The sequence below is a fragment of the Chaetodon trifascialis genome, chromosome 20 (genome assembly GCF_039877785.1).
Source record: "Chaetodon trifascialis isolate fChaTrf1 chromosome 20, fChaTrf1.hap1, whole genome shotgun sequence".
NCBI classification, from domain to species: domain Eukaryota; kingdom Metazoa; phylum Chordata; class Actinopteri; order Chaetodontiformes; family Chaetodontidae; genus Chaetodon; species Chaetodon trifascialis.
In genome coordinates, this window is record NC_092075.1 from 8945831 (window position 1) to 8960863 (window position 15033).

General features: G+C 41.5%; 1 protein-coding gene across 1 annotated transcript in view; it reads right to left on the minus strand.

The window, feature by feature from the left end:
- Positions 1–135: 135 nt before the first annotated feature.
- Positions 136–15033, minus strand: part of pappaa (pregnancy-associated plasma protein A, pappalysin 1a) — an 86655-nt gene continuing 71757 nt past the window's right edge. The window contains exons 20-22 of the mRNA XM_070989799.1: positions 14839–14910; positions 13638–13736; positions 136–415 (exon numbers count right to left, since the gene is read on the minus strand). Coding sequence (XP_070845900.1) covers positions 311–415; positions 13638–13736; positions 14839–14910 — 276 coding nt within the window. The 3' untranslated portion in view covers positions 136–310. The remainder of the gene's footprint in view (positions 416–13637; positions 13737–14838; positions 14911–15033) is intronic.

Here is a 15033-nt window from a genome sequence, read left to right on the forward strand (position 1 = left end):
GTATTTTTTTCTCCTTGCTATATATGTTTTTTAAATGATGATATTGCAGGGTTACTTTCCTTTTAGCGGAGAAATGAAATTTTCTGTGGAGTCCCAGCCTCTATTCTAGATCTTTCCGTGATGTGGAGGCGGAGGCTTTTCAGCTGGTCGGGGTTGCAGTATGGATGGAGAGGTATGCCTGTTAAGCAGCATGTGCAGGAAATTGGAGGCCGAGAGGAGGATGAAGGAGGGGTCTGCCTCGGCCACTCTGGCTGTGTTGTGTTGGAGCAAGGGTCCTGGGACATTGAACGGAAGTCCCTGCTCAGGTTGGTCACCCCAGGGAATGGACATGTTCGTCCTTTCTGTTCTCAATAGCATTGGGATCCCGACAGGAGCACTCATCTCTTATGTCACAAGACATGGGGAATGGAATCACCTGGGTAGGAGAAAAAAAAACATATATTTTTTTTAAGGGTAATGTCCTCTACAACCCAGTGGCGCACTGACTCAAACCCACAGCAATGATTTAAAATTCCAGTCAAGATTCCAAGAGTCGCACTAGAATTACAGCCTCGCGGTCATATGCCTCCGCCAACAAGTCAAGTTGTATTCACATCCATGTCTGTCCAGATTCATACAATATATGTAGTGAAGGAATTTAATAAAAGGTATTAAGTGTACTGTTTGGTGAAATGGAAGTTTTCATTATTTCGACAAGTATGGTTCCAGTGAATAATTTCCAGGGAGAAACATGCTGTCTTCACTTATGGACTATTTTTACAGAGGAGTACAGAGGACTGTGCTTCATCACATGGTGCAACGACAATCACCTGAAGCTCAGTAAAACCAATGAGCTTGTGGTGACTATAACGCATCAAATATGGATGTTGCTACAGATTGGAAAACGTGGATGATTCACACACATCTTGAGTCCGGCAGCTCAGAAGATCTATACAATCAGCACAGTTTCAAGGTGCACACCCAAGATTAGTTTTCACATCAGTATCTGAGCAAATGTGAAATATGGTCACAATCTCCCCTTCTCTTCCTGAGTTATGGCATTGAATAATGGACAGAAAAGTGAACATTATGATGTTACAGTGAAGTTGACCTTTGTAATATAAAATGTCATCACTACATCATTTTATCCTCTGAGACATATGTGTGAAATTTATCATAATCAGCATGTGAATTCTTGAGTTATGACCAAAAATGTATTTTGTGTGGTCACAGTGACCTTTGACCGCCTACATGCAATCGTTTTATCCCTAAGTCCAAGTGGACATTTATGGCAAATTTGAAGAAATTCCCTCAAGGCGTTCCTGAGATATTATGTTCATGAGAATTGGACGGACGGACATCCCGAAACATAATGCCTCTGGCCGCTTTTGTCACCAGCACACAGGCATAATAACACATGATATGTCATGCTGAATTCCAGGGAAAGATATAAAAATATGTTGTTGGTGAATGCCCCAAAGAAAGATATAAGTTTTGTGATCTTATCTCACTATCAATAGGAAAACATTGTTATTTCAAAAATCTATCATCCCTCCCTTCCTCGTTCCTTTATCCCTCGACCCCCATCCTAATGTATTTTCTTCCATCGTCTATGCTCTCCTCCATCCATAATATGCATTAAACTATTATAAATCTGTATCTTATGTGTGTATCTTAGGTGTGGTTTTACACAGCATCCCAACTTTTTGGAAACATGGTTGTGGATTGTGGTCATGGTGTTAAAAAGCAGCATTTGCATAATGAACAGCATTCTTCCTTATTAAATTTATTGACCTCATTCACCCCGACCTCCTTCCTCTGTGGATTCTGCCACTTGACTTCCTCAGCTCTCATCATAATTACTACAACCACTGCCCTTTGTGCGTGCATCATTAAACTTATTAAAATGTGTTTTGGGTGATTGGATTGCAATCGGATACTGCTTTACCATGTGGAAGTACAGGTAAATGCACCCAAGATGCACTGAGGACGAACTGTGGTCTGCATTGAATACAAGTGTAAATGCATATCACGTTTGCAATCCACATAAACTACTTGGGCAGAAATAACATCAATGACTGGACAGCAGTGGTCGCAGTCTTCCACATATAAAAAGAAACATTTGGAGGAGCGTATGTAGGTCTAACAGCTAGTCTTCATCTGGAAAGGTCCCCATCACAATCTTCTCCCACCAGTTTTGACTACCCAAATTTAGCTTCACGGATGGCTGCCATCTTTTCTGTTTTTTTTTTGTTTTTGTCTGGAGCCCCGCAAATGAGAGGAGGATGTAAGGAGGAAGAAATAACAGATGAGGAAGCTGGATAGATCAGATCTCAATGTGGACACGGGATACATTAATACCAGGTGTAAACGTAATCAGGTTAAATCTTATCTAGATACACAATCTGGATACAAGATGTATTTTAATGCAAGGTGTAAAGGGGGCGTTTGATGTAATTATGTCCCCATTAAAAAAACTGCTGCAGCAAGTAGATAACAAAAGATAAGTAAAAGATACTGCCATTACCCCGAGATTCCACCAGTTTTGTTCTGTCCTCCACATGGCTGCAAACCCCACCAGGCATGTTTCAGGAGCAGAGCGTTTTGCCTGTCTGATTTTGTTGGCTTGCTCAGGTTTTGATGATTTGATCATTTTTCCTTGATATGTGTGCTTCTACCAGGGGTGATGTGTGACTGGGAGTCTGCACTGGATGTTGTATTTTGAAAATTTCTTCTTCCCGCTTCCTGTCTCGCTCACGTCATCCATCAAAAATAGATAGGTATTCTCGACAGAACAGAGCGGTGATAAGATTCTGTGATGATTCTGAAACTGAGACAGAACACGCCTGGTGGAATTGCACGGATTATCTAGAATGGCAGCAATCAGCTCTGTCGGACGCCTCAGGGACAGAATGTGGACGTTACGTGTCCAGAGGAATTTACGGTTAAGAGGTATATAATCCATGAGGCAAACCACTTGATTACTTGTCTTAATGGAACAATGTGATCAAAACTTTTAAAAAGTACAAATTGTTTCTTTTAATGTCATGAACATGCTGTTTTACTGTTTTTGTAATATTAGAGTATTCACCCCGCTTTGCCCATCTGTCTCTTTTTTTTTAGATGAACCCACACAAGTTATCTCACTCCTTTCTCTCCTCTCACGGTTGATGTAGACCAGATTCTTGCAAATATCAAACAGGTTTAAAATTAAATTGGTGTGGTTCTCATTTGGTGCACAAACTCAGTGTACAAAGTGTACCCAAACCCCGAGCTAAACTGTGGTGTGTGGTGTGGTGTGGTGTGGTGTCAGAAGTGTGCAGTTTCAAGAAAATAGTGAACACCTGACAGCCAATGTTATACATGTGATACTTTCACGCAGTATGAAAAAATTTTTTTCTTAAGACCATAAGCCGACTTGAAGTCCTAGTAGGAAATGTTTTGTTGCATTTGGCCTTCGAAAAAGACCAATAATATATCAGAATCTAAGAATACCACAGAAATTGATACCCCGGTTTCTTTGATAGCCTGATGCCAAAGTGAAATCCTGTAGGTGAAAATAGGACCGGAAGATCTGTAGCCATTGCCCCTGGCGTTTGACGTCACTGGATAACGTTGGCAATGCATCACCAACACCAGCTGCTGTTGCCTTGTCTGCTTGCCTCTCGGGGGGCCGGCTTCAGCTGTTTGGGTACACAAAATGTGTCCCCCTTCTCCAGGCCAAACAAGGAACACATGTGGTCCAAGTCATGGAAGGCAGGCAGCAAACCAAGGGCATGTCTGCATTTGTGTCCCGGTGGCTTATCAGATTAACCTGTGGGGGCCGGTGTCGCTTTTTCCTGTTAGGGCTGAGTGGCATTGCCGTTTTTGCACAATGGATCCCGGTATACGATGTAAATGTAACAACAATACTGGGCACTGTAACCAACATAGATGTTCAGTTGACAGCATGCCTCAAGCCAAAGACAGCTATTAGTTCAATGCTATTAGTCTAGCTGCTGTGGGAGGTATCATTTCCAGAGGAGGGTCACAGTGCTGTTATCTGAATATGGAGTAGCTGCTGTATAATTACTCAGGCTACTACTGTAATGCCATCAAACAAATTGCATCATGAGCTAATACTATCTGAGAGGGTTAGTCAGGTAATTACTAAATGCATTAGCGAAGAATGAGAAAGACATTAGAATTTCCCATCCACCAAAAGATGCATTCATAACAATTGCGTCCATTATATTAAACAGCATCAGCATCAAAGTTTGAGACTTTGAAGCTTCCTGAGTCAGCTTCAAAGACCCAAACTGGCTAAACACGTAAAACCAAATTGATCTTGTTAGGCTAAATATTAATGGAAATCTCACTGTGAGGTTGTGACATGTTACTTGGCACTAAGACTTATTTATTTAGCAAAAATTCTTAGAAGGAGCAGATGCCTTTGAACCTAGATTAACCTTCCCATGTGCCTGAAGGAGGTTTTTTTTTCACTGCAAGAAGATTCTGAGGTTCCTCAGCTGAGAAAATCTTCCAATAGTAAATTTTCTTGGGTTTTGAAAGGACAAAATAAAATAATGAGCTCTTCTGACAACTTCCTTTTAGTTTAGCGAAAAGTACCTAAAATAAGTAAGTCTCACGTGTAAAGTTATAGTGTAAAATGTTATGGTTGGTGGTAAATGCAACACACAGGAAACACCACCAACAGTTTGTGAGAGTTGGTGATTTGTAGACAGCAAGTCTGTGGAATGACATGGGGGAGCACGCTAGCCACTGAGGAGCAGTGACGCAGGCTCCCCTTTGAAATGGAGTATAAAGTAAGTTGTTTGTGTGGGGGGGTGTTCCTAACGTGAGGGCCAGGTGGGTAGTGCCCAGACTTCTCTGAGAAAATGAGGCCTGCATGTGATGACTTTACAAGCCCAGGGCCGGACACACTTCAGAAACAGCTGTCAACCGCATGAGCAGTGTTTCCTCTGTGGCATTTTGAAGCCAAGAACAGGGGGCTCCTGGCTCCCACCTGACTCGTTCTCACTTTAATTACACTATCTCTGTTTCACACTTTCACCTTGTCTCCTTTAGAGTCTCTTCCTTACATTACCTTGCTTTATTACTCCTCTCTCTTGCAGCACACATCCCCACTACCCCTCCCACTCCCCTTCTATACCTCACTTCCCCTCCAAGGCCACTTCTGTTTATCTCTCTATCTAGAAAATGATGGTGGGTGGCAAATTTGACATGGTTTCCTTTGACCTTGACCTCAAGGGTGGCTGGGCCAGCTGCCACATCTGGCCCTGACTTGAGTTTCTCGCAGGGTGGCTGGGAAATGGGACTGGCTAGCCTTGTGGGCCTGGGGGCCCTCATGCTACCCCATGTCCCAGAGCTGGCTGGGGGAGGACACCCACTAACAGCAACATGAAAGCCCTTCTGAAGAACGCAGACCTTGTCAGAGCCCCATCCCTCCATCTCAGGAACAGGTCAAAATAACACAGAGTTTCTCTCACTCTCTCAGTGTGTGCAGTCTGTGCATGTCAGTCTGCCCTTAAAGGGAAGAAGGTGTGCAAGGGGCACAGGACTGGGGAGAGGGGAACTGCCTGATTTAGGGATGCATAGCACACTGTTTATGAGCAAGTAGCGGTTTCCATTAGAGCGAGTTATAGCTTCATTTTCATCTGTCTTCAAAATATATTGGGATTTTAGGGACAGATACAGTGCAACTTATATAAATAAATCTATGTATTATCCATCTAAAAAGTAATAATCTCTGTCCACAAGAGTAAGGAAACAGAGAACAAATAGAGCACAGCAAACGGAAACATATAAGAACACAAACAGTGAACTGCCCTTTGACAAACTCATGCAACCAACAATCTCAAGATTCCAGACAACCTTGCATGACAGCTCTGTCGCTTGGTGTATCACAGTTAAAATCACTCAGCAAATAAGTCAGTTAGAGGAACCATTAAACCAAGTGAGACAGAAGTCTTTGAGCAAAAGCTGTTTACTATACATATGAAACTTGAACAAATGTCTAAATTCGAGAGGCAGAAAGAAACAGTGTAAGAAGAGAGCGCTTTAATGGATACGATTAGGAAGGAGAAGGAGCAAAGTAAGAGCATACAGTAACTGAGTTTAACAAAATAAGTGGAAGCACTTGGCATCAGCAAACAGCCAAAACTCCTAAAACCCCCGATGTGGAACTACCTTTGCTCAGCTGTGTAGAAAAGCCCTGCTCCTCCCTCCACATTATCCTTCCTCCCCCTCCCACTAAGATGCATTTTGGAATAAAGGAGGCTATGGCATGCTGCTGCTTATTTAACGATTTGCCATAAACATTGCATTGCAGTGGTTTGACAAAAAGCGAGGGAGTAAGAAGGTATGAAAGCTACTCTTAATGCCATGACCAAGAAATCCCCCTTCTGTATATACAGACGCCTGCTCCTATGTGTGCCTCAGCCCCTTCCCCCCCTTTAACTGCCCTGGCAGAGCCTTGGCAGCGGTGAAATAAAGTCACCTTAGCTGCCCTCAGACATTTAAAAAATAAAGAGCTGTTGACGGCATGTGCTTTTGGCATCCAGTTATGTGAAGATTTGATTTAGAACATGTTAACGCAGAAAATGAGGGGAAAAGAAAGTATTACACAGCATACTATGTGTCTACGTCTATCTGTAATAGCTTCAAAGGATGGTCTGTTGAAAATGGATTCGTGTGACTAAAAAGAAATAAGTAACAACCAAAAAGCAAAAGAAAATTCAATTTGATGTCAGTTTGAGGTCTTTGTCTACATGAGTCACCAACAGAGGCGGAGGGGTTAAATGGTCAGCTGTGTCTATGGCGGCTATTAGGGACCATCAGCTTAGACGCACACATCACATATTGAGCATACTTGTGCCAGACTAAGAGTCGTAAACATGAGTGAGGAACTTGAGGAAGGGGGGGGGGGGGGTCTTAGCACTTACCCAAGACCCTACCACCAACACAGACAGAAAAACCTACAGGCATGTTGTTTTAGAGAGGCCAAGCCATATAACTATATAATCGGTGCCCTCTGCATACTGCTTCCAGCATCCAAGAAAGGAATTCCTTCCACGCTACGGGGGAGTGGGGGGGACCTACAAAAAGGGTCTTGCACAGGCAACCCTCAGAAAGGCACACTCCATACCCTTGCCTCCTCTCCTCCCTGCCTCTCCAAATCCAGCCAACAGCTTGCAACTATTAAGGGGAGATCCTGTGGCGACCTTACGTGCAGCCAGTCCTTGCACCTTCAAAGCTCCTGGGGTGGAATAATACACAGCAAGTCATCCAGAACTCCTTAATACACAAATCTCTACCCAAATAAAAGACGAGAGAAGCATATGCTGGGAAGGGGAGAAAGAGTAAATGAGAAGCTGAGTTCCTTTTCACAATACTGCTCCTTTTTCTGTCTTTTTTCTCTCCTCTCTCAGTTATTCAGCTCTTATCAGGATGAAAGTCAGAGTTGACAGGAAGAAAGAGAAGAGGATAAGCAGAGGACTCTGGAAAGCTTTAATAATTGCTAGTAACCCAGTTCCTACAGTAGCATTTAAGCTTGTTTTGAAAAAGAAGAAATTGCCCAATTGTTGTATCTGGAAAAAATTGTATTACATTCCAAAAAATTATGAATTTTCATATTGAACCACTGAATCATTTTAGATTTGGGAGGTGTTTGATGTTGGGAAACACAATAATAAACAATCATGCAACCGCTGTAAAGAAGTCACTTAACCATCTTCTGCTTAGGAGGGGTGAGCAGATGTTTTCACCAGTGTGTAGTATCTCCTCCACCATTGGACTGAAGACACAGCACTGGTAAGAACACTTGGTTTGAGGTCATGGAGTAAACAAGTGAGGCAGACAAGGGCTTTTTTAACCTTTGGACTCTTTGGGCGGACTAAAAGGACAAAAAGATATATGACTCTGGAAGATGGGGCAGAATGAAAGTCAGTTGTAAAATTTTATTTTGTCTTGTCTTCTCTCTTTGCCTAATTACCAAGATGTGTGTGTGTGTGTGTGTGTGTGTGTGTGTGTGTGTGTGTGTGTGTGTGTGTGTGTGTGTGTGTGTGTGTGGTTGTATGAAAGGGGTCATATCATTGTTCTAAAGTGCTGTGTCACAACACCCTGGGGACAATAACACTGAGCTAGATACCCACTGAGTCACCAGACCTCTTGTGCATAACAAGTGTGTGTGTGTGTGTGTGTCTGTGTGTGTGTGTGTGTGTGTGAGAGAGAGAGAGAGAGAGAGAGAGAGAGAGAGAGAGAGAGAGAGAGAGAGAGAGAGAGAGAGAGAGAGAGAGAGAGAGAGAGTCTGAAAGTGAATGAAAGTGAATGAGTTGGAGAAAGAGTGAATGAGAGTGAATGAGAGGGGAGTTGGTAAATATGTGGATTTTCATTGGTCTTTCATTAGTCTCACACACTGCAGTCAGCCACAATGTCCAAAGTCCCAAAAAGTACCACCTGTCGTTCTGGGGGTGTGAAACTGAATATAGGTGAATATTTCTATACATGCACGTACATGTTTTTCTTTTTATGGGGTACAACACCACTGAGTGACTGAGCTACAGTTAAGCTGTGTATTGTGCTGGGCATATCATACTTAAGTCCTGTAACAAACACTCAGTTGCCAGCTTCTTAGAAAGACCTAATACAGCCGTCCTACAATAAATGCACCCTTCATGGAGTTTAGAAATTCCAGTTTTTGTTGTTGAGGTTTTGAGTCAACTATGTGGTCATTTCAGATTTGTGTGTCTTATACTGACGGATGTTTCTACTATTTTTTCTACTCGGTCTCCATCAGTGAGGGTGACTAAATAGCAGAAACCCCCTCCGTATAATGAAAGACCACGTCTGTGGCGCCAAGCCCATTCGCTGCTACTGAAAATGTAAATCTTTAAAAACAAAGACGTGGTTTAATAGACATATGGTGCTCGGGTCAGTATTAATAAGTACTATATTGCATGGATAAGGATAAGATATGAGGGCAGAGGAATGAGCTGTGTCAGGCCTTGGCTACACAGACTGTCATTAGCAGGATCAAGTCATTAATGTGACGGATAAAATATATCACAATATCGTGAGTCGATGCTGTCGCTATCATTTAAAGACACTTTTAAATACAGTATGATCTACAGTACACAAGATATATTTTACTCTACCTCTACATTGATTTTTTTTTTTTTTTTCATTTTAAATTAAATGCTAATATTTTTAGGTCTCTGAAAGTGTCACTGAAATAAGTGAATTTATTATTTGCAATTTCTGTAAATGTATACATTTTTTGCTTCAGTTGAGCAGATCTACTAAATACACAGTACACAATATGACATTTGTCTGCGTATTAAATAAATGGCAGGATAATTCATCATTGACCACCACTGACTGACGCAGACAAAAGAATCTGTAACAACACGATCTGTGTTCAGGAACAATTAAACAACTTGGGACAAAGTCTTCACTTGTGGTCTGGAGAAGAACTTCGATTTCCCGCTAAAGAGGAAAAAAAAAACTGCCTGTCTCTGTCACCCAGCAAGTGTGTTATTCAGCAGCTCAGAGGAGAGAGACTGTCATAAATGAGTTACAGATTCCTTTTGTCATATTGTGTCATTTTGTTTTGTTTTTTGAGGTTTTTATGCAACTCCATCCTTGGTCGCCTGCCCCACATGTGTTCAGTTTGGGGAAAATCAGAATCAGGTGCAAAATACCCTGTTTCTGTTTTGACTGAGTTGATCAAATAGGGATGACTATGAGGACAAGCTTTCCCCAAGAGGAATAAACAACTAAATCCAAATGCCTAACTAAATGCAAGTACCAAAACGATAATAAATACAGAGGAAATTTAAACGTGGACGAAAAAATATCAAAGCAATAAAACATCAAAATGAAGTTGTCAGGAAGGTTGTCTGGCCGCTAATTTAAAACTGACATTCAGGTTAATTTGAGTTTCATGCAAATAAGGTATGTTTATATTGGCCAAGCCATTAAGCAACATGTGTATGCGAGCAAGCAACATCAATTAGGCAATGGGCTCACAAACTAACAAGCAAAAGGGATTATATCAAACATCTGGCTTTCCTCTGTTCCAATATCAGTTTCACATATCAGCTTCATTCCTTAGTGTTTCCTTTTTGTTTCTCACCCACGGCAACCTTTCTCGCCCCTCTTTCCTGGCAGCCGATAAATCAAATTATGATTGGCTATTTCAGAGCAATTTTTCATATCTTTTCGTATAGTTTCCAGGGGACCTACTAGTGGAAAAGACCAGACAGGCTTTTTTCCTCAAACAATTCCAGGGAAAAATGCATTCAAGTAGTATTTGGACAAGCAGCCTAGAGTTCCTCGGCCCAGGTAGTCCACTTAATGTATTATACTGTAGCAGCCCACAGAAATGACAGTGTTTCAGTAGCTGGAATAGAACTGCTCTTCACCCAATCTGTCTTTCTGATGTGACAGAAGTTAGGACGAAGTGGGTAATTTGATCCTCCATTTGTCTGTAATTATTTCAGCGCACTGGTAACACCTGGTTTGCAGACACTACTACTGACCATCGGCATGTAGCATCCTTGGCTTGGAAATGCACCACATTCCTCTATAAGGATTTAAGTTCAACTGGAATCACATTCCTTAATACAGTCAAAGAGAGATGTTTTTTAATCCTTTGCCAATTTATTTTTTTATTTTTTTTTATGAAAAGGAAGATCTCATCCACAGGAAGGGTGTGTCCATGTTTGATTGACAGTTGCTGGCAGGCTAAGTCCCAGCAGGGGAAGGAGACAGAAAGTGAACAAACTTACACTGTAACTCAAAAGCCACGGGCAGACTGTTTTGTGTAAGCAGTGGTATTAAAGTGTAAGGAGCACAGCAGTATATAAACAGACCGAAGTGATATTTGCAGGTACATTTGTTGTTTAATGTGCTGCAGCTGAGCAGCTAATTACCTATCGAGCCTGCAAGCTGATGTCAGCAGTGCACTTTTCTCTGATGAGTGTTTGTTTGGTCGCTCATTCCACAAGTTATGAAGCACTTTGATTGGCTTTATAGAAACAAGTTCTCCATAGAGGGAGAACTAACAAACCATTGAATTTGTCTTTAGTCTTGGACTGGTCCAGACCCTTTTTTGGGAGGGAGACCAACACGTCAAAGCCATCAAGAAATTCAATTTTTAAACTTTAGATTTCTCGTTTTACAGCCAAACATAAGATGTTAAGTTAAACTGGCCATGTACCCCATGATCTACAACATGACATATCCTAACCATAACAAGACCCATGGCCTTCTCTCCTTCTCAACCCCTTGTTGCTGCAGTAATTTGATGGCGTCTGTCCTCCCATTGGGGTCTGTCAGTAAAAATAAGTTATGCAAGTTCTGGCTGAGCCTCAGCAGTGGACTGGGGCCAGAAGATGGAGAGATGAGATAGCGTCAATCAACAGCACTGAAACCAGTTCAGCAGTGAGGTCACTTCCCAGTGGGCTGCTCACCGCTGCTATTGAACTTAGGATACTATACCTTACATCTGATACTGAAGCTATGGATAGAGGACAAAAACAAACTTTCTGACGGGTTATGTACGTTCATAGCCACGTAGCCACTCTTGCAATCAAATATATGAAGAGCAGCTGTTTGACTAACTTTGCTTGACATCAAATGATAACTGCAAAAGTCTCAATGATTTAACCCTAACCCTCACCCTAACCCCTTACCCTAACCCTTGCTGATTATTTACTTGAACTTCAAGTTACCTGTCAAATTACCAGACACATGTTAGATGCTGCCTGATTGAATGAGACGAGGTATTTTGGTTTTTGCTAGAAATGCTCCTTTTTGTCGCAGGTGGCTGGACATGTGTTCCGGCGTCTTTTTTTGATTGACCGCAGCTGGCAGGCTGCAAGAGCGCTGGTGTTACATTGTAGAGAACGAGAGATACAGTAAGCAAACTTGCGCTGTTAACTTGCATGTTACGGGAAAATGCATACCCGGAAACACATGACATTGGAAGGTACCTATACAGGCTGTTTAAGGTCCTGCAGCTGAGGAACTAATTATCCTGCAGATTAACATTAGCAATGCCTATTTCTCCTGGTAAATGTTTGTACGGTCGCTTGTTCACAAACTAAGGTGCAGGTCAAGATGTGCATTCATGTGTCAGTAGATAAAAAGGCGACTTCAGCAGGAAAGCTAAAATGGGTCCTGCCCGCTCCCACGTTGACACTGACGTTATTATTTCATGCAAGATTTGAATGGCTGTATCAAAATTTGATCTACTATGTAAATGGATTCCTGATCTTAGATAGATAGATAGATAGATAGATAGATAGATAGATAGATAGATAGATAGATAGATAGATAGATAGATAGATAGATAGATAGATAGATAGATAGATAGATAGATAGATAGATAGATAGATAGATAGAAAGTAGCTGGAAAAATGCTGCTACCCAGAAAAAACATGATTATTTATGTCCTCATGAATATGTCCCCAAAACGTGCATAAAAGATTATTTGACGGTGGACCGGAAGCAATCATGGGAACTTCGATCGTACTGTGGGAGATGGCGAGATGCCCCTTGTATGTCCTTTTTCCCAAAAGAGGAAATGAAGAGGCTCTCCAGTCAAACACACTGACATAGCCAGTGAGACACGTAGACTGCAATATAAATCCAGCCAGACATACAGATGGATATGCCAGGAGTACAACTAAAGTCCCTCGCCAGATTCACAGAAACAGGCCAGGCCAGAGAAGCAGATGCTGCAGCACAGAAGCTACAATACACTTCCAATGAGATCCCTTGCCAGCAGCTGGCTGGAAATCGCCAGACAAAGTACCTCCCTGAATTAAGAGAGTTACTACCACAAAGATGACCGAACTTATTGTCATGTGCAGTTTAATGCTGAAATACAACACAGTCAATTGAGTGCTGAGAGATCAACAACAACAAAAAGAGAGAGAGAGAGAGAGAGAGAGAGAGAGAGAGAGAGAGAGAGAGAGAGAGAGAGAGAGAGAGAATTTTTACTAATCAGAACAGGAGCAAGTGAATTATATTCCAAATTCTTATAGCTATTACCTTCACTTTCTGTAGTAACAAAGCTGGAAATGACAATCCACATTTTGAGTAGTGGGTACCTTCACATGAATAGAGTCATGCAAAGACAAATATAGACGTTTTACACATTAGGAAACTGAATACCACAGAAAAACAAAGACTATTGATGAAGTCTGAAAACTCCCACTCTCTTGGATATGGAATCAGTAATCTGTCTACCAGTAAGTCCAAGGTTGGACACAAGGCAAAGGAAGGAAGAATCTGTTTAGAGATGTTCCAAGAGGTGAAATACAGCAGTCTTCAACAATATCTTCAGTTGTGGTTTTGATTATGCTTACTTTGTGTTGATAGAAACGATCGTTTATAAATGTCAAAGTTTGATAATGGCAGCATGCAACCTCAACTGGATGCATGGCAGCGAGGAAGTAAAGAAGTGGGTTAGGCACCGGGAAAAGAGGAGCGCTCACATGTGGGAGGTGGGATTTATTCCTAAGCTATGTGTGACTCCAGAGTTGGGGGAACAAACACTGACTGTGGATCAGTGTGACCAGGACCAAATCCAACATCATCTCTTTGTCAGAATCGTGAGGTTTATTCTGACGTACAAGCATGCCACGAACCTTCTTGGTCTTGACAGTGGATTGGCAGCAGTCTCCTCCGTCATAGTTACAGAAGGCTCTGTTGTTGACCGAATCACAGTAGTTGTCCCCCATGAATGGCTATACCAGAGAAAAAGCAAGTCAGTTAGACGCAAAGTGGCACATTTAAATGGGTTGATAATGGCTAATATGTAGATTAACAAAGAGGCCTTTTGCTCCAGTGGTGTTTTGCTCTAGAGCATTTCAGGGCCTTTTAGAGGTCTATGGATAAATTTGCTGATGAATCTGATACATTAAATTTCCCTCATCTTTCAATGTGACTTTTTAAGCCCTTAGTGGGCCTGACCTGTAAATCAAACTGAGGACACCATAAACTATTCACTGCACAAAACACTCCAATAAGGTGATTTATTGGGCTGGCCCCACCCTCTCCACTTGGGTTACCAATCAGGTTATCCAATTGGCCCAAATTGAGTAGATGATATCATTCTTCGTGAAGTGAAGTGGAATTTTTTCATATGGGAATGCACCAATTTTAGAAGAAAGGTTTAGCACGTGATCGATGACACTGTTGTATTACTGTAAGCAGTAACAGATCAGTAATTACATCAGATCACAGCAAGTTAAAAAGAGTTGCATTAATTAGTGGGATACCAGATACCCTCCTTGAGTTTTCTGCAACTGGCATCAGAAAAAAACTACTATGTGGCCAATTACTTGCCAGTGTGTCAAGATGTTACTGTATTTCCAACTTCACCCCCACATCTGCTAGACTGTTAAAAAAAAAGCTAGCCACCAATCTCAGCGCTGGCTTGAAGTGTGTTTAGAATTACAAATCAAAATGTTCTGACAAGAGATTCGGCCTTCACCTACAGTACAGGTTAGTCTGACTGTTTTACTTGTCTGGCATCTAAATCCATTGTCTGTCCAACTCCATTGGCCAAACACAAAATATAATAAAATTTTATGAACTAACATATGGAGATTATCAAACCCGAGGTTCATTTGTTTTAACAAAAAGTGTTGTTTCTTTGTGCAACGACAATGTGTGTGTGTGTGTGTGTGTGTTTTGTGTTGTTCTCATGCTTGTTATATATTGGGCAAATTTCTCATCACCGCTTTGTTTAAGTAAAAGGAAGGATTACAGTATATATGTCTCATGTGATAGATGAGACAATTGCGCCACAAATACAAAAAAAAAAAAAAAAGGTTGAGGCCTTACCTCACATCCTTTGATGCAGTGGAGTAATTCTGGGTGTGGATACCATTTCAGTCCCATTGTACAGACTATACTCTGAAAGTTAAGACAAAAGTTGAGGTTAGAACAACTGGTGCTTTCAATGGTTTTAATGGTTTGTGTCATTTCCCTTATGTGAAGCATTTAAACAGCTATTCCAAGACTGTGCTCTTTTTAACT